This window comes from Melospiza melodia, chromosome 16, assembly GCF_035770615.1.
Source record: "Melospiza melodia melodia isolate bMelMel2 chromosome 16, bMelMel2.pri, whole genome shotgun sequence".
Lineage (NCBI taxonomy): Eukaryota > Metazoa > Chordata > Aves > Passeriformes > Passerellidae > Melospiza > Melospiza melodia.
This window is the reverse complement of record NC_086209.1, coordinates 16654147-16672979: the sequence shown is the minus strand read 5'-3', so window position 1 is coordinate 16672979 and position 18833 is coordinate 16654147. Positions and strand designations below refer to the sequence as shown.

Genomic DNA, 18833 nt, shown 5'->3' with positions numbered 1-18833 from the left:
TAGGTGGAATGCTGCCATGTGACTGTAGTTAAGAAGTTTATTGATGGATGTAAGTGCTGTGTATGTACATATATTCCCTGCTGCATCCCGCAGCATTGTTATGTGCCAGGTCAGGGCGGGCTCTGTGCATGAGTAGGACAGCGGAGCGGTGAAGGATGGTGGGGCCGGCGGGTTGGAAGGGGACGGACCCGGGACAACCCCTGGGCCCTCCCCGAACTCTCCGCTCCCTCAGGCGGGGCCGCCTCTCCGTCCCGGAGCGCGCCGCTCCCTCAGCCGCAGCCACCCTTCTCTCCCCGAGCGCTCCGCTCCTTCAGGCGGGGCCGCCGCTCCCTCCCCGAGCGCTCCGCGCCCTCAGGCGGGGCCGCCGCTCCGCTCCCTCCCTCCCTCCCTCCCTCCCTCCCGCCGCCGCCGCCGGAACCCCCGCAGCCGCTCCCGCCCTTTCCGCCGGCGGCGCGCGCGTGACGGCGCCTCCCAAGATGGCGGACAACCTGCCCACAGAGTTCGATGTGGTGGTGGTGGGCACCGGTACGGGGCGGGACGGGCACGGGGGCAGCGCCGGCCCTGGCAGGGCCGAAGCTCCAAGGGGCGGCGGGGGGACGCGGATCCCCGGCTGAGGGGCGGCAGCGGTATCTGGGGAGGGCGGGCAGGGTGTGCGAGTGGCTGCCGAGGTACCCGCGGGGACGTGTCCGTGACAGCGGCCGGGACGTTGTCCCCAAGCCCCGGGCATGGCAGCCCGCTGCAGGGCTGCTGCTCACACTGCCATGGACAGGTTGGCTGAGAAATGGAGGTGTCACGGAGGGCCGTGTGCGGCTGCCCCTGAGGAGGATTTGCCCCGACCCCCGGCCCTGTGACCGGGCTCAACCCTCACAAACCGCACCTGAGATCGGGGCCTCCTTTGGTGCCTCGGAAAGCTTTGTCTGCCTGCCCTGGCTGCCCTTATTCCCGAAATCCCATCCTGCTGCTCAGGTTTGCTTTTGTGCAAGGAAAACAGCTCTGAAGAGCTGAACTTCTGTCTCCTTGCAGTATCTGTGCTACAGGCTGGTAATATATTTTTAAGTCATATCCTGCAATACAAGTAGTTTTGCATCTTCAAGGTCGTTTTTCTAATCTCTATGCCTGCTTTATAAGTAACACAAAACTCTTTGAGTCATTCTCATTAAAGCACGTTTCTCTGTCTATGTATGATTACATAACCAGACACTTAATTCTCATCTTTCTGCACTTTCTGTATCTTGTACAACTTCATCCTGGTCAGGTGAATAATGATGGACACCTGGAGTATCTCACTGTAACTTACCACAATGTAACTACAAGAGAAAATTTTAAATACTCCTTCAGAACTAAGATTCTTGGTGCTTGTGTAGCAAAATAATCTTGAATTATTGGAATAGATTTCTGTTGGTAGAACTGAATGAGAGTGACCTGATTCAGATTGGTCTTGATAAGCCTTAAATTCAGCATTGAGCTATAGTCTTAAAGTGCATCACTGTTTAGAGGTCCCAAATTTACAGTCAGATTTGTTTGCCTTTGCAAAGAGCTCAGGGTGTTGTTTGGAGCACAAATGGAAGGGAAATTCTAAATGTTACTGTTTTCCATGTGAAATTAGGAACTCTGGTTTCGGAGTTTGCTGATCTGTGAAATTATGTCCCTGGGAGTTAAGATTCCTAGCACTTTGAAATTGAATGAGTGACTTTCTTAAAGAAATTGCTGATTTCAGTGTTCAGCAGATAAAAGCAATCCCCATACAGTGTATTTATAATTGTTTAAAAGATATCTGGTTTATATCTGGAGTTTTTGAATAGTTATAAGACCATACTGCCCCCATGTTTTTGACCAAAACTGTGCTAAAAATATAAAATTTAAGTTCTTGAGCAAATTAAGAGATCCCTTCTGTGTGTTAACCCTGTTCTATGGAGTGGTTTGCAGTAATGAATCTGACATTTTTTATAAGTGCTCAGATTTGAGAACATTTTGAGTGTGTGAGAAGGTTGGTTAATAATGAGAAGCTGGATAATCAAACTGTGAGGGTGAAATATTAAACATTGTGTAACTTGTGTGATTTTTGGGGATGATCCATTCTTTACTGCCATGAGGTGAATATGCAGAAGCTCAGAGGTTTATGACAATGATATTAATGTTCAGCTATTTACCATTCTAGCCATGGAGGGAACAAGGACTGTCTGTGCCAGGGAGAGCAGGTCATGTGCAGCCAGCAAAGCCAACCTTCCTGCTTTGGAGTGAGGTGTGATACTGGAGCTTTGGTGCTGCAGGAGGAGATTCTCAGCTGAGTTCTCTGAAATATTGCTGTATTTGGGGGTGTTGGTTTGTATTCAAGGATGCCTTTTTTGCCCACCTGTAGAGAGTACTGCTCTAACTAATTCAGGGTTCTCAGAGTTCTGCACTTGAGGAGTTGTTTTGTCCTTGCATTCCTTTTTACTGAGAGCATACACAAGTGGTGATTAGCACTGCTGAGTGACTGAGGTTTTTAATCTGTATTACATTTCCCAGTATGGAAGATTGTTCAGAGTAGAACTTTCATCTGTCTTCTCTTTGGGAAGTGGCTCCTGAGGGAATATTTTATCCCAGTCTTCAACTCTCTTATTTCCATTGCTGTCACCAGTGCTGAGTGTACCTATGAATATGCAATTGTCATACCATAATAATTGCAATGTTTGTGTTTAATGGTGTTTTTAATGCATAGTCCTAGTAGTATTAATTTCTGCATGTGTGGCCTTTTCCTGGTTTTATAACTTGTGCATCTATTAAATTTAGTAATTAGACTGAGTGCTAACATAAGATTTGAATTTGTTTTTATTTCAGGCTCATTTCACTGTTTCCCTATAGTGAGCTTAGTGCAAATGGAGCCTCAACTAAATTTTAGCCATCAGTGCTTCAGTTAATGTCCAGGTTCAATTAATTCATCAATATTGCTATGGGAAAAGGAAGTTTTCTTTTAGAAGAAATTATTTTTCCTTAATTCAGGTTTTTTATTGCATGAGCAAGTTAAGAGCAAGGTGGATGTGGGTACAAAAATATTCCTGATGGGTGCAGCAGCTGAAGTTTTGCTAAATCATGGAATTTATATCCATAGTTCTAAAGAAAACTGGATTGTCTCATGGCGTGAAACTGATGAGCATAGCTTGAGGTTTTTTATGGCCAGCACAGAATGAGCATTAAAGCTGTTAGGACATTGTTTTGCTCTACTTTGTTTTCTGTTGCAGCCTCGAGGTCACTCTCCCCTCCCTGTCTGCCCCAGTCCCTCCTGTCCTGTCCCTGCTGTTTGAGCCCAGGGCTGTGCTTGGGTACCCATCAGCCAGCAGGGTGGGCTTGTGGCATGGCTCCTGGCCAAAGCAGGTATTTGTGGCTCCTGGCCAAAGCAGGTATTTGTGGCTCCTGGCCAAAGCAGGTATTTGTGGCTCCTGGCCAAAGCAGATATTCGTGGTTCCTGACAGAAGCAGACATTTGTGATTCCTGACAAAAGCAGATAGTTGTGGTTCCTGACAGAAGCAGATATTTGTGGTTCCTGACAAAAGCAGATCTTCTCCAGGATCAGCAGTCCTCAGAGCAGCTCTGCTGTTTGGGCAGGTCCCTTCTGTGGTTTTATTGGTCTAGAAGCAGAACTGGGGGTCAGTGGCAGAGCTTTGTTTTGCCTGTGAATTTCCCTATTTGACATTCAGCAGTGCTGAGTTTAGGGCAGAAACTCCTGTAAGTGCCAAGATTTGCAACTTTGTGGCTGTGCAGAGTGGTGTGGATACAGGTGCAGGGTCGTGTTTACCCTGGAATTTCCTCAGTGAATTGGATTGTGTTCAGTCTGGCCTTGTCTCTGACAGTCCCCCAGACCTGTGTTAACTGCTGGGAAAGTTGTAAAGGATATGGCTCTTTGAAAGGTGTTGTATTCACAAGTTTGTCTGCCAGTAATTCTAATTTTTTTCCTAAAAAAGAGTTATTCTTTATAAAAGCAGTCACAGTAAATATTCTAGTTCTATGCAATTTTCTTTCCATTCTGGTTTTCAGTGGTTATAAATAACACATGAAATGACTTTCAAGGTAGAAAGCAGGAATCCATTTTGAAATATTCTATAAAATAAGGAGTGATTTATGGTTTCATATGATTTTGGCTGAAAGCACTCGGGCTTTGCCAGGTCATCAAAGTCCTGTCAGGAGAATCTATTATTTATTGTTGGATATGCTGGGAGTGGTGTAAGTACTTCATGTTTATCTTATGGAAGTGTAGTGTGTTAGGGAAAATCACTTCCAGATACTAACACAATTTTAAAAATATACCTTACAACTAAACTAACCCAAATATTACAGATGCCAGTTTTAAAGTAAACACTGATGATTGATACAAAAAAATAATTCCTAATTGTTTCATTGTTGCAGGATATTTTTAGAATGTGACAAAAATATTTTGTAATACATCATTTGGGCTGATATTTTGGTTGCATTATCTTATGTAACTGCACAGTCCTCAGTTTATATCAGCAGCTATTTAGAGCTGATGAAAGCTCAATGGAAACCCAGCTGAAGATGGATATTTTCTGACGTCAGTGGTCACTGTGGACTAACACAGGGGCACTGACTTTAATGTTGGTGTCTGGAAGGAGGAAACAGAGCCATGTTTTGTAATCAGTTGTAGATAAGTCATTGTCTGTCCATTTAAATGTCAAACAAAATGAGCACTGGCTCACAGTCCTGTCCCATGTCCTCTGTGTGTGTGTCCCTTTGATTTTTTTTCAGTACTCTCCACATGTAAATGCACCTTTATCTTCTTTGCTGATTTTTTTAACCTGACTGAAATGCAGGGGTTGTGTTCTGGCCTGGCTCCCAGTGTGGATGCTGGGGTGAGCAGAGGTGCTGCCTGCAAGGTTCAGGCTCCCTCTGGTACCTCAGGCAGGTCCTTTCCCAGACCCTGTGCAGTGTCCCTGGCTGCTCCTGTGGGAGAACTCCTTGTTCTCTGATCCCTTTGTTGTCCTTCTCAGCCTGTTTGTGTTCTGCAGCTTTTCCAGATCATACTGCTGATCCTACAGAATCAGAGCCTCTAGGACTCTACTGAGAAAAATACAGAGGAGGTCATCTGCATATCAAGGTGAAAAAACTCCTTTAGAAAAGGCTTAGTAAGGTACTTGGAAATGCCAGTGTGAATGAGGAGCAGTGGAAAGCCAGGTTTGTGCATCCCAGCAGGAAATGGATTCTGCTGCCTGGGGAATGGGTCCAGTCCTGCTGCAGGAGCTGCTCTGGGGCTGTGCCAGAGCACCCAGGGAGGGAGGGACAGAGCCCCTGGTGCTCCCCAGGGAGGGAGGGACAGAGCCCCTGGTGCTCCCCTGGGAGCTGCTGCTGCAGGAGGAGGAGAAACTTCCTCAGTATCTTTCGTTAAATGCTTACAAATGTAAGGAACAAGGAGAGCAAGCTCTTTGCCCATGGGGAGGCAGAAAAGAAGTGGAAGCATTAGAAGACGAGTGAGAATAAAGCTCAGCATGTGTCTTGCTATACAGATCCTTTAATTCAAGTGCTTTGCTTTGTCTGCTGCTGTTGCTTTAAACCAAAGATTAGGCTCTGAGCTGTAGTTTGTGCTGGAGAACATTGCTTGGTGTGAGTATAATTTTTAGTAAGAAGTTAAATTTTTATTTCAAGCCTAGGTGCTTGTATTCCTTCCCTAAATGTTCATTTACACCAGCTGTGAGATTGATTGGTTTTCATTGCCAAGCTCCTGTGGTGAGACACAGATAAGTGTGTGCAATTTCACTTTTTACTTGTGGCTTCTTTCTTGACCAGTAACATGTTGTCTTAGTGGGTTGGCATTTCTGTGCCATACTCTGTAATGCAGAAATATTTTCTGATACTGCTCTGCAATATGAGCAAATATTAAAATGAATGAATTTTAATCATCTTTATCTTAAAATATTACATACAAGAAGTATTTTAATTTGCAATTAATTATAACATTCTGTTCAAATTTCACATATACCAAAACCACACCATGAGTATTCTGTAGTGAGCTCCTCAAGAATCAGCTGCTCTTCTCTACTTAGAAGTTCAGATGCAAACAAAATGTATTGCAGCTGGTGAACTGTCTGGCTCCAGAAGATTGTTTTGAAATTGTCCGTGTTCCAACATTTTTATATATTTCCCTTCAACATTTTATATTATGAAAAAGCCACTTGTGATTTATTTAGTAGATGAAGTGAAGCAAATTAAACATTTAAGCCTTTTCAAGATGGATCTTGTGTAATTCAGTAAAAACTTATCATCTGGCTGACTGCAGAGCAGTTTGCAGTGAGCAGCTCAGGACCAGGATGCTCCCAGAGACGTGGAGCTGTTGAGTTTGGAAATTGCTCAGGGCAGTGGCTGAGCCCTTCTCAGGGCACTGGAGCACTGGAGCTGCAAGTACAGCTGCTAAGCAGGAGACACAGTGTGTAAACCTAAAATTAATTTTTGATCACACGGAGGTGAATTATAAGTTTTCATTATTTTGTAAGACTTCAGAAATTAATTGGCTTTTAAAACTGAATTAAAGTTTTCCACCTTAGCGTTTATCTCAAACTTTAATTTTGTTGTATTGGAACTAAAAATAGAATTGGTTTTTGGATAACTAAATAATGTGTAGCTATTTCTTCTGTTTCTTTTTTACTTCTAAAACACTATTCTAGAAAATGAGAGTATGGCTGATTTTGTTTCATAGGGAATCTCCAAAAATTCATGTAATGGGGATTATCTTGGTCAGAGGTTAAACAAGCAGGTGCAGACTTCAAGGTCAGCTTGCAGAGGCAGCTCTGAGATTTATGGGGATGGATCTGCCTGTGGTGTGTCCAGGAGGGCTGGGACGGGGCAGTGGCGCTGAGGGTGAGTGCTGGGAGGGGCCCGTGCAGAGAAACCTTTCAGCTCAGGGGCTGCCTGAGGCAGAGCTTGTGCCCAGGGCCCTGAGCTTGTGCTGCCCCGCCGGGCTCCCTCCTCCTCCTCCTCCTCCTCCTCCTCCTCCTCCTCCTCCTCCTCCTGCCCGCAGCTGCTCCCAGGGCAGCCCTGCAGTCTCTCCCAGCAGTTCCCAGGGCGTTATCCAGAAACATTGATACAAACCTCAGTTTCCTCTGTGTACTGAAGTGGCCATGCTGCCATGTTTGTTAGTTTAATTAGCGCTAATTAATGTTACAATTCAGTCTGCTTGCCACTTTGTTTCTTTCCAATGGGAAGCCAAACGCAGGACGATGAGTGTGTCTTGTAGTGAGGATCCAAACACATTTCACAACCTGAGTACAATCCATTTTAGGGCTTTTGAGAAATCAAAGTTCAGATCAGGAGGCTGTTTCCAAGTAAGAACAGTTTCTAAAAGCACATTTCTCTGTTACTGGATTATCTGAAGGGAACCTATTTTGCACAACGTCCTGTCAGAGGCAGTTCAGCTTTCCATGCTGTGATTTCAGAAAATGCCATTTCTCTAAGCAGGCTTTTCCAAGTTAGGTTTTTTCCTAGATAGAGAAGGACAATGCATAATTATATTGTAATTGTCCAGAACCCTCTTTCTTGGAAAAGGCTTTTGTTCAGTAACCCCATGCAAATCAGGTCCCAGATAGGAGTAACTTGCATTTGACAGCACTGCCTCTTTTCCCTGTACCCTTGTTTCTGTTGGAGAACAGAATTCAGAAACTGGTGCCATGTGACACTCTTATTCATTTCTTGGATTTCCTGAGGTGTTGTCCCCCAGAGCAAAGGGTGTCCTGTTCCAGCAGGTGTTGGGAGCCTCTCCCAAAGCTGGGATGTGCCAGCCATGCTCCACTCTCACCACTGGCTATGTGGGGGGCCACAGTGTCTTGGAAGCACAGGCTTGGTGAAGAAAATTGATGCCAGCTTTCAAGAGAGAGGAAGCTAATTCAGGGAACAATTTCATCCAAGGTTAATGGAAGAACAGACCTCCAGCACAGTATCAATTGGATCAAGCTTACAGCAATCAGTTATGCCCTGGTAGCTATAACTCGGCCCAGGTCAGCCAGGCAGCACTGGTGATGTTTTACAACACTTTCTCAGTGGCTTTTATCAATAAGGAAGGAGAAACAAGTTTCTCAATTCCATTTCTAGAGTAATACTCTCTGTGCCCCAATGAGGGAAAGAAAAGCTTTTTTGGGAACTCCAAACACAGTAGTTGTAGATTCTATTCCAGATAGTTTATAGAGGGAGCAAAATGAACCATATATATAAACATGGGGGGACAGCTGAGTGTGGAGCTCTCACATAATGGCTGTGTGCAGCCAGGGTCTCATGGCAGTCCTGTGTGCTGCACTTGGACATTTTCTCCTTGGTCACAGTGGTCTGTGTTATGAGCTCTTGTTTCCAAAAATTCAACTCTGAAGACTTTTGGCCTTTCTAGTCTGTGAAACAAACATCCCAGGCACTGCTGCAACTGTTCATCCCTCCTGGCCCTGGAGGTTAATTCTGTGTTAAACCCTTCATTTTCTGTGAAAGGTCAGCAATGCAAAACTCTTTTCACTTTTTCTGCTTTATCAATTCAAACCAGGATTTTTTTAAAATCCATTGAAAAAGTAATCATTAAGACCAGAAAATTTGCTGAGAAGTTGTAGCTATTTTCCTGGAAAATTTGTCATGCCTGTCTTACACTTCCTTCTTTGTATTGATACAAATATTTATGCTTTTGGACAACACCATGGAACTGCTCTCCAAAAACTGACCATTTATTTGATTTGGAAGGAGGTCAGGAGGGGCAGATGATGAGGACAGAAGTTGCACCTCTTTATTTTGATGATTCTGTTGGCCTTTGCTGGTTTGAAGAGTTGGTGAAGCTGTGGCCTGTGTACCCAGCTCCTAGAGGATGTTTCCTAGACTGCAAGGTGTATTTGCTGGTGAAGGCACTGTTCTGTGTAAGGAACAGCACAGGCCTGGAATTCTGCTGGAGATGAAGTTTGTCATGGAGTGAGCCAGAGTGGGTTGTGCCCTTCCACAGCTGCTTCTTCCCTTCCAGTTCTGTCTCTGCAGCTGCTTCTGGTGCTGCTGGAAATCAGATCAGCCAAAAGCTCCTTTCACTTCCTTTCATCTCATCCCTTAATTGAATACATGGCCTAAGTGTCTTTAATACCAGTCCCTGGGATTTTAATTGCTGATCCTGAATTACTTGCTTAAACAGCCAACAGATCATTGCAAAAGAGATTTGGGGAAAGTTAGTGCCACAGAGCTTAGCTGGGGAGCTGTCCTGCTTCTCTGAACTTGCTCCAGAATCCAAGGCATGGAACTGGGCATGTGAAATCTGGTGAGTGGGAGCAGACATTACAGAACAGCCCCATTTATTTATTGAGCTCCAGTGGGATCCTGTGCCATTCCAAGCATGTATTGCTGGCAGAGCTATCACAGCCTTTTGGTGTGGTTTTTTGCTACATTTTTTTCCTAGATATAGTGAAAACATACTGATTTGGTAGAGTGTAATTGCATAATGTGGGAGATTTTGACAGGGATATCACTCTTAAGGACAATCACAGTCCTTTTGTTCACTTTGATGTGAACAGAAATGCCCTCAGGTAATACCTGTGAGCATTACCAAGGATGTGGGTACAGAGCACCCCACTGAGCTTTGGGTGTCATTGTGCTGGCAATTGCTCAATGTGGTTATGAGAGCAGGGTGTGGAGAGAAGATGCTGGTGCCAAGCTTTAACTTAGTAGTGTTTGCAAGTGGTATGTATGTTCCATACAGTTATTAAAAAAATCAAAATAAAGTTGCATTTAATTCAGCAAAATGTTAAAGAGCACAGAATAGTGTTCATTATTTTAGTAGCATGAGGCTAAAAATTTCAGTGACTGACATTGTAAAATTTCTTTTGTTTGAGTTGCCTTCTGACCAAGTTGTACCATTGTTGCAGTTTCTGACACATCAGTGCATGGTGAGTTCTGAAAGCTGCCTGTGTCGTTGCAGGTCTGCCTGAGTCCATCATTGCAGCAGCGTGTGCCAGGAGTGGCCAGAGAGTTCTTCACGTGGATTCGTAAGTTCCTCCAGTCCCTTCCCTTTCTGGGCTGGACTGACTGCAGGGGTTTCTGTGGCTCTGGCAGTGTGGGCAGCACTCCTGCCTCTTCCTCTGGCACCAGTAATGTTATGTTTCTGTCTCTGCCTTGTTTTGGGGGTGTTATTTCCATCAATAGAGCAGGCAGTTTTTGGAAGCTGGCTCAGGGATTTGGAGCGTGAGTGCTGTGGTGGAGGATGCTGTGATGGCTCCTGCTTTGCTCCAGGCAGGAATGGCTGCAGGTTTAGTGCCTTGGTTCTCATTCCTGACAGAATTATCCCATTCTCTTGATGAGAATGACTTGTGTTATTTCACTTTTTTGTTTTCAAAGTCTGTAATAGTATTGGCCACTGGAACTCTGATTTCTGTTATCCATGCCTGTTTTTAGCTATGATGAATATTACCTTTTATCAAAGTAAATTGTCCCTTTCATTAATTACCAGAATTATTAATTAAATTTTTTCTCATAAAGAAATGAGATTTGGGGTTACTGAAATAGCTGTGTTGGATGTGCTGCTTTGATTAATCTTTGCAGGGAACAAAGGCCTGAGTTAAGTCAGGCACCAGATATTGCTCACATATATGCATAAAGTCTTTGTTTATAGTTTACTTGCTCTCATTACCTTGTGTACCTTGTTTTATTACTTTTAATCTCCAGCCATGTTTGCATTTATCATAATATACTGCATAGGTGATTATGGGAGATAGTTCTGAAGTGGCCTATTATAAAATACTGACTTCTGAGTTTGATTTATAAACACTGTCCAAGCATTGCCATCAGCAGTAGCTAATCTTATTCAAAATAGTCACTTCACTGCAGTGTTGCCATAAATTGCTGTAGACTGATTTTAAACTGAAGTTAGCTTCTGCCAACTAGTAATTGAAGGAGCTCTATTTCTCTGTGCCAGCTATCTGTCTCAATAAACATAAAATCTGTGCTTCTTCTCAGAGAGCTACATTTGCTGTAGATATTAATGAGCTGTTGACATGTGAAATTTCAAGGATATTTGTTAAATGATTTAGAAAAGTAATTTGCAATTTAAAATGTGGAGATTGGCACTTAGTTTAAATTTGAAGCTGCTGGAGAAAGGTAGATCAAGACTAAAAGTGGATTACTTGAAGTGAATATGCTTCCTGTACTAATTGTGCACATGCAGAAGATTTTCTCCTGACCACTTGCTCAAGTTTCTGCTTTTGATCCTTTGTTTATTTGCCTCTTTTAATTCTGTATCTGTAGTTATGCCCCAGTTTGGTTACTGGGGATGGGGCAGTTAGGGGTGAGGCATGTTCAGATACATTTTGTATTTGATATTCAGCATCTGGAATACAACATTTGTAGGCTGCAGTTTTATTGTCTACATCCTTCCTCATTGACTAATTTATCTTTCCACATAGAATTTAATTCAAAGGCAAAGGAGGGTCAAGATGCAGAATTTTATTTTCTGGGAGAAGTAGAGCAAACTGGGCAGTTCTTGACACCTGTTACCTTTCCTATTTTTTGACTACTTTGCCTGTAGAGCACTTGAGTGTTCCTTATGTCCAAAATTTTCTATTTGAGCATTCAAAACTGTGCTGGGCCTTACTCCCTAGTCCAAGATCCCTGGTTGTAGTTTGTTTCACTTCCTGCTAGACAATTTGTCTCACTTTTTTTTTCAGAACTTGTAAAAGATCCTGTGTGTTCATACCTCTGTCTTTTGGATCTTTAACTGCTGTGAAATGAGGGAGCTGTGGGAGTACAGCAGCCAGAGAGCAAAACTGGTGCTGCTCTAAGCAGGTCAATTCCTTTAAGAAATTGACCAGCTTAGAGCAGCAAGAAAAACAAAGAAATTACTTAATTTCAATAAGCAATACTAGGCAGAAAATTGTTAATTCTGGTATCTTTTGAGCTTTTTTGAACAAGTCTTTTTTCTGTTTATTTTGGTTTAGGATGCACTCTCACAGCAAAGGTGATAGAGAGTAAAACATGGTCTCAGCTGGGCCATGGGGGTTCCCTCTGGTCATGTCCATATCCCAGGATGTAATGTGATGTGGCACAAGTGACTGCCACCATCACCCACCCTTCTGCTGGGCTGAAGGATCTCAGGAGCTCTGTGGGTTAAATCCCTCTTGGAAGCCTGGCAGCTCCTAAACCCATCACTGGGCCAGACTGGGAATCTCCAATACATCTGCCTGAGCACCAATAGGTGACACAGGAAACTTTATGAGTTTGAAACACAAATCATTTTGTGTTGAGATCCTTAAAATCGATGTGGCAGTAAGTTCCTGAGCAAAGGACAGCTGCTCTGATGGCTCAGGACTTCTTCTGCAAGATCAGAGGCAGCACAGTCACATTGAGGCAGCTCTGGGGGGAATCCTGAGGCATCAGCAGCTTCTGTGCAGCTCTGGGTGTCACCCTGGGGCACATGAGAGATTTCCTTCATCCAGATTCAGATTGGTAATCAGTCAGAAACAGTTTGTGATTTCAGTGGTCCAGATTGAAATAATTGGCAAATTCCAGTCCTGGTAACTAAAGTAAAAAGGTAACATAGGAGAAGAGACAAGGTTCTTGCAGAGGTAAAATTGTACTTTAGCTACATTTCCAAAAGTTTGCAAAACTTTTTCTGCTGTTAGCTCTGAACTGCAGATTAGAGATTTGAAAGTTGTAAAGGAAAAAGAGCAGTGTTGTAGTTCAGGTGAAATCCAGGTAACATGGGAGGAGCTGAGCAAATATAATTTAGGAACTAATGTATGGTAGGGAAGGAAAACATCTGTGCTCTAACTTGGTAGAAAAAGTATTTTCCACCTGTGCTGTTGCACCTTCAAAATGATTCCTGTTCTGAGTTAGGGAATAATTGGATTATAACCCTAAAAAAGGGAGAGAAAATCCATCTTTGTAGTTTGCTAATATGGCAAGAGAAGAGGGGAGCTTTGGCCTGGAGATTTTGGGACAATATTTTAGCTGTAATTAAGCTTTGATCTTGACCATTACTTAAAGGAATTCTTCAGTTCATCTTCAGGGCAATTCTAACAGAAATATTTGGTTACAAAGGAGTCCTAATTGTAAAACCATTAGTCAGCTCTTCTCAGAATTCCTCTTCAAGACTTGCTATAAACTTTGCTCATTATGTCAGTAATCATGTCTGCTCTGTCTTCCTTCTCTAGTGTTTTCAGATGAGAAAATTAAGCAATCCTGATTCATCATTTAGTGCAGGGAAACTAATTAAAATTCCAGGATAAAAAAAAAATCTGGAAGTTGCTACTTGAGGAGATGAATATTTGAGGTGGCATCACAGAGCTTGGGAAGGGTGCTCAGACACCAGGCAAGGAGGGACAGCTGTGGTTCCTTTTCCTTTGGAGAGGGCTGTGCCAGCTCCTCAGAATGCATGGAGCTCCACAGAAGGGTTGTGCAGTGCTTTGTTCAGCACTTTAGGTTGCCTCAACACTAGGTAAAAGAAATAATTTCAAAGGAAATCCAAACTGATAAAGAGGAACGTTCACATGAAAGATGTCTGACAGCTCACAAACAAACTTTTGTCACTTTCTGTGAAAATAATGTTAATTTCTCTTACTGACAGTTTGAACTTTAAATAGTCTAAATATGCATGACTTAATATAGGTGGAGAATCAAGAAACCCACTCCTAATTGTAGGCAGATTTTTTCTGGGATTTCTGTGATCATGGCATTGCTTGCTCCAGCAGCTGTATATTGTATTCCAAATTCAAGAAACTTGCAACCTGAGCAGCACATTTCCTTAAAAATAAATCTTCATGGTTTTTGGAAATCCCTGAAATGACAGGTAATACATGGATATTGAATTTTTTATTCTGTAGAATCTGAAGAAACCTGAAAAAATTACCTTGCACCACTGACAGCTTAAACAAAGCTTGAAGTTACCATCACATGCAACTGTCAGTGTCTTTTACAGATTGAAATCTCACAGAATTGGGCATTTCATAGATTTAATCCCCATTGCTTTGGGGTCTGTGTGGTACCAAACAGGAATAGCTGTGGAGCTCCCCATGTCAGTCACACAGAGTCAGGGTGAGCTCCTGTTGCAGAGGATTGGAGCTCCTGCTTGGGAGCATCTGCAGGAGGAGCTGTGCTGCCCAGGGCATGGATTGAATCCCCATTGCTGTGCTCTGTGTGTTACCCATCTGCAGGAGGAGCTGTGCTGCCCAGGGCATGGATTGAATCCCCATTGCTGTGCTCTGGGTGTTACCCATCTGCTGCTCACATTGAATCCCCATTGATGTGCTCTGGGTGTTACCCAGCTGCAGGAGGAGCTGTGCATGGATTGAATCCCCATTGCTGTGTTCTGTGTGATACCCAGCTGCAGGAGGAGCTGTGCATGGATTGAATCCCCATTGCTGTGTTCTGGGTGTTACCCATCTGCAGGAGGAGCTGTGCTGCCCAGGGCATGGATTGAATCCCCATTGCTGTGTTCTGTGTGTTACCCAGCTGCTGCTCACATTGAATCCCCATTGCTGTGCTCTGTGTGTTACCCAGCTGCAGGAGGAGCTGTGCATGGATTGAATCCCCATTGCTGTGCTCTGTGTGTTACCCAGCTGCAGGAGGAGCTGTGCATGGATTGAATCCCCATTGCTGTGCTCTGTGTGTTACCCAGCTGCAGGAGGAGCTGTGCTGCCCAGTGCTGCCCACTCTGCAGGGCAGGGCCTGCACCACCACCATCCCTTCTTGGAGCCACCTTTATTCATTCAGTGAATGCTGCATTCTGTTGTCTTTACAGAAGATGTCCTATTTATGTTCTTCACTGTTGCCTTGCAGGAGCTGAAAGACTTTTTTAGGTCAGTTTGTAGTCAGGAGCAATTAGCAGTGCTCAGCAGACATCTGTCCTTCATATGCTAAGTAAGCAGCGAGGTCCAGAGCAGAGCCCCTGGTGCTGAGCGGGGCTGACACTCCTGTGAAGGCTCTGTCAGTGCAGATCAGCCCTGTCAAAAGCAGCCCATTGTGAATCTAGGCAGGAGAATCTAACCTGAATTTAGCTTTTCACTGGTATCACACTGATCTCTACAATTTAAAAGTGGAGGAGGTTATGATAAGATTGATTTAACAGCCTTCACATTATTCTTTAAAATGCAAACCCTATCTTCCTCCCTATAGCTACCTGTTCTGGAGGGTATTTTTGGTATCTTTGAGGCTTCTGATGTGCCAGTACACATTGCCAGAAAACAGAGTTAAATCCTGAAATAACTTTAATTTTGCAAGAATTGGTGACTTTTTAAAATGTAATTACTCTTATTATTTTTCTTCTCAGAGTTAAGTATTTAAGATGTGCTATGCCATCTGACTACAAAAGCCAACTAATCCAACAGATGTTTAGAGAAATATTGGTAGAGAAATTTAAAAAAGAGAGAGCAGAGACTTTCTTTGCTTAACAGCAGAACTATTAATTTTCTGTGATTTAAAAGCATTAAATAATCTTTTTGCAAGCAAGAAGGTGGCAAATAGAAACTGGGAAGTGCTCAGGGAGGGATGATCACTTGGTACAAATCAGTTCCTTTGGCTCCACCTGCAGTACATGCAGTTCAGTGAGTGTTTTGCCAGAGCAGCTTCACAGTCTGTAACAGGCAAAATATATTGTGTAAGCAGTAGATAAACAATAAACTGCACTGTCCTGTCTTTGACATCATGGATAAGAGAGCCAGTCTTGGCCAAAAAGCAGTATTATCTCTATTTTCCTTTTCTTCACACTATCCCTTGTGTTGTTCTCAGCATTATCCATTTACCCTGCAAATAATTTGATTTTGGACTGTAGTGTGTTTGGTCACAGATGCATGCAAGGAGGAAAATGGAAATTTTGCAAAATACTAATTTTCATCTATTCTGCATCTGAAAAATCTTGCCATGTAAAATGTTTTGAATGTATCATACTTGGTTGGTTTTTTTCTTTAAATCTGGGAAAGTTGTTTTACCTGTCCAACAGGTTTTCCTTTTGTTGTTTTTCTTTGCAGGAGAAATTACTATGGTGGAAACTGGGCCAGCTTTAGTTTTTCAGGATTATTATCTTGGATTAAAGAAAATCAGGTAAAAATTTCCCAAATTGTTTCTTTTAGGCCTCCTTACCTTTGAATCTCTGTTGTTTGCATGATTTATTTCAAGACAAATCACCTCCCTGCTTTTGCTCTTTGGTAATTTGACAGATCAAAGAGGTTTGTAGTTTCCAGCTTTGCTGCTTGAGCCTCACCCATCTGGCCTGGCAGTGTGGGGCTCTGATGTGCTGCCTTGTCAGTCTGATTGAGGCCAGCCTGGTGCTCAGCCACACTTCTGCCTTCTTGAGCTTAAAGAGAAGCAACTACACCATTGTTCCAGTTCCTTTAGGATAATCTGGTTTCTCCATTCCCTCTTGGATTATTTTCCTCTCTCTGATGTTTCAGCCCTTTTGTTTGTCTCGTTTGTATTCAGCTGATTCTTCCTTACAGGCAGAGAAGTGTGTGCTGGATCCTCCCATTGAAATGTCCTGTAACCAGGACAAAAAGATGAATGCTGATAGTGTATTTTCCAATGACCAAAGTTTATCTGATTCATGGCAGTCCCCTAGAAATCTTGCAGGGAGGAGATTTATTCAGGAAATTGAGCCCAGGGCTGGATTAGCAGGGGCTGCTCTGTTATTTACAGAAATGCTCAGAGCCTGTGGGCTATAGAAGATGGAAGTTCCTCAGCTCAGTCTCACCCTGCTCTTTACACTGTGCTGCCTCCTGGCATCATCAGGGCACTTGCTCAGTGCCAGAGCTTCATATTCTGTGAGTTGTGTTGTATGATTTAGGGATTCCTACACAGATCAGTACAATCCCCCAGATCACCAGGTTTTTCCATATGGTTTCCATTCAGAGAGCTTTGTCCCAGAATCTGGACCTACCCTGGCTGTGGCAAACCTGCCTTTTAGGAGATTGCATTCCAAGTTACATTCAGCTCTCTACTAAAGAGAGAGCTTTATTTCATTTAACACTGTATTTCAGATTAATAGGGCCAGTGCTGTAGTGCAAATGTTGGCATGGTGTGATAAAGTAACCAGCTCTAAGTGTTTTAACTCAAAAAACATAAATAGAAAATAAAAACATTAGGACAGTTATCAGGGTTTATTTTCCCCTTATATTATTAGATGGTACATATTATTAGTGTCTAGAGAGATTTATAGTTCAAGAACAGCTTGTACAGTACAATATGTAATTTTATACTTGTTCTTTTAAGCAAAAGGCAGATCTCAGTGATGAATGTGAGGACTGGAGAAAACTGATCCTTGAGGATGAAGAAGCAATTCCTCTCAGCAGCAAGGATAAAACTATTCAACATGTAGAAGATTTCTGTTTTGGAGAGTAAGTAGAAAAGTACAAATTCATGAGCAATTTTGCATGCCCAGAGTAAATTATCATATTGTGCTTTGGTTGTAAGGGTTTCACCATGCTGCCACATTACACATTGTCCCAAAATGCAACCCTGGCCTCTGAAATGTTCTCATGTCCTTGTGCTTTGTTGAAATCAATTCACTGAAACACCCTGATCCTTCCTAAATGGCCTCTCTGGGTGCAGTATAATTTGTTGGCCAACTCTGTGAGTTTGTGATTTACTTCTGAGCAGAAAACAGAAGTGTTGTGTTTAGATATTGGTAGTAGTAGGCAGCTGTGCACTGCCCTCAATTAAATTTTTCCATTCTTAATTTGCCTAAAAGCTGCTGTTCTCATTATCAAAAATTAAACCCCTAAATCCATGTAAAATGAACCACATACAAAAGAACAACAGCACAAATGGACAACAGTACTGTAACTGTGAAATACTTGTGGTGAAATGATAAAGTAATATTTCCCTTTGTCCTTTTTATGTGCAATGAATTTAACTTAGTGAAGTTAAATCCACTGAGTATAAATATAACTAACTGAACTGTGTATTTATTTATTTATTATTTTTTCTCTTCTGGATTTTGTACTGAACTGAACATTCTCCAGAATTCCTGAGAGGAAATTCTTTGAGATAGTTCTGTAAACTTAACCTTGAATCCCTTAGAAAATACCATAGGTATAGGTAGCTAAATGAAATGCTGACACATACTCATAAAGAAATACAGATTTCTGTCTGTAAACACCATAAGTAGGGGAAAAAAGGTGTGAATTACATAAATACAATGTGAAGGTCACAGACTGAGACTCTTCCAAGGTTCAGTGCTGCACAGTAATGGTGCTTGACTGGATTGCAGGTAAAATGCAATGCTTATTTTAAAGCAATAGCACTTGGATATTGTAATTGTCATCCTGTTGTCATAATAAATAATGTTCAGAAGCAGGATTAAATCAGAGGGAAAGGTTTTGTAGTCTTTTGACTTTGTGTATAATTTCTGACTGATAGCTGGCTCCCAGATGAGTCCCCTGGCACTGAGATTTCACACTTAGAAGTGAGATTATACTTGGGAAAAATTGAGCTTTTAAGCATTCAACTTAGCTCAGTACAGTGCTGTCTGTCCTGGTCATCACCAAGAAAAACCCCATTTCTCCCAAGGAACAAGGATAAGATTAATAAACCTGGCAAAGAAAAAGTTCTCCAAAAGAACTTGAAACTTTCTGAGAGTCAATTACTGTGTTTCTGACAATTTACATGTTCTGCCTAGATTCTATAGTTTTTGCTTAACTTTTGTAACTCCTATGAAGTAACCATGAAACATTTATTTTGAAAGAATAAACAGCTGGGTAGCAGTATAATATACACAGTGCAAATCTGAAATGAATGGCCTTAGAACAAAGTGCATCCATCAAAGGGAAAGAATACTGTGTCTACAACAAGCTGGATTGAAAAAAGGCAAATGGCTGAAAAATAAATAGTGAACACCTGTGCTGAATAAATTAACCAGC

At 42.5% G+C, this 18833-nt stretch overlaps 1 protein-coding gene across 2 annotated transcripts in view; it reads left to right on the top strand.

Annotated features, from left to right (window-relative positions):
* Positions 1-450: 450 nt before the first annotated feature.
* The window catches only part of CHM (CHM Rab escort protein), a 51358-nt gene continuing 32975 nt past the window's right edge, over positions 451-18833 (top strand). Inside the window, exons 1-4 of one of the 2 annotated variants that reach the window (XM_063170825.1) lie at positions 451-525; positions 9911-9977; positions 15948-16020; positions 17185-17309. In XM_063170825.1, the coding sequence (XP_063026895.1) occupies positions 477-525; positions 9911-9977; positions 15948-16020; positions 17185-17309 (314 nt within the window). In that variant the 5' untranslated portion in view covers positions 451-476. Of the gene's footprint in view, positions 526-5112; positions 5167-9910; positions 9978-15947; positions 16021-17184; positions 17310-18833 lie in introns of those variants that run through there. The other variant, XM_063170826.1, reaches the window with a different exon arrangement.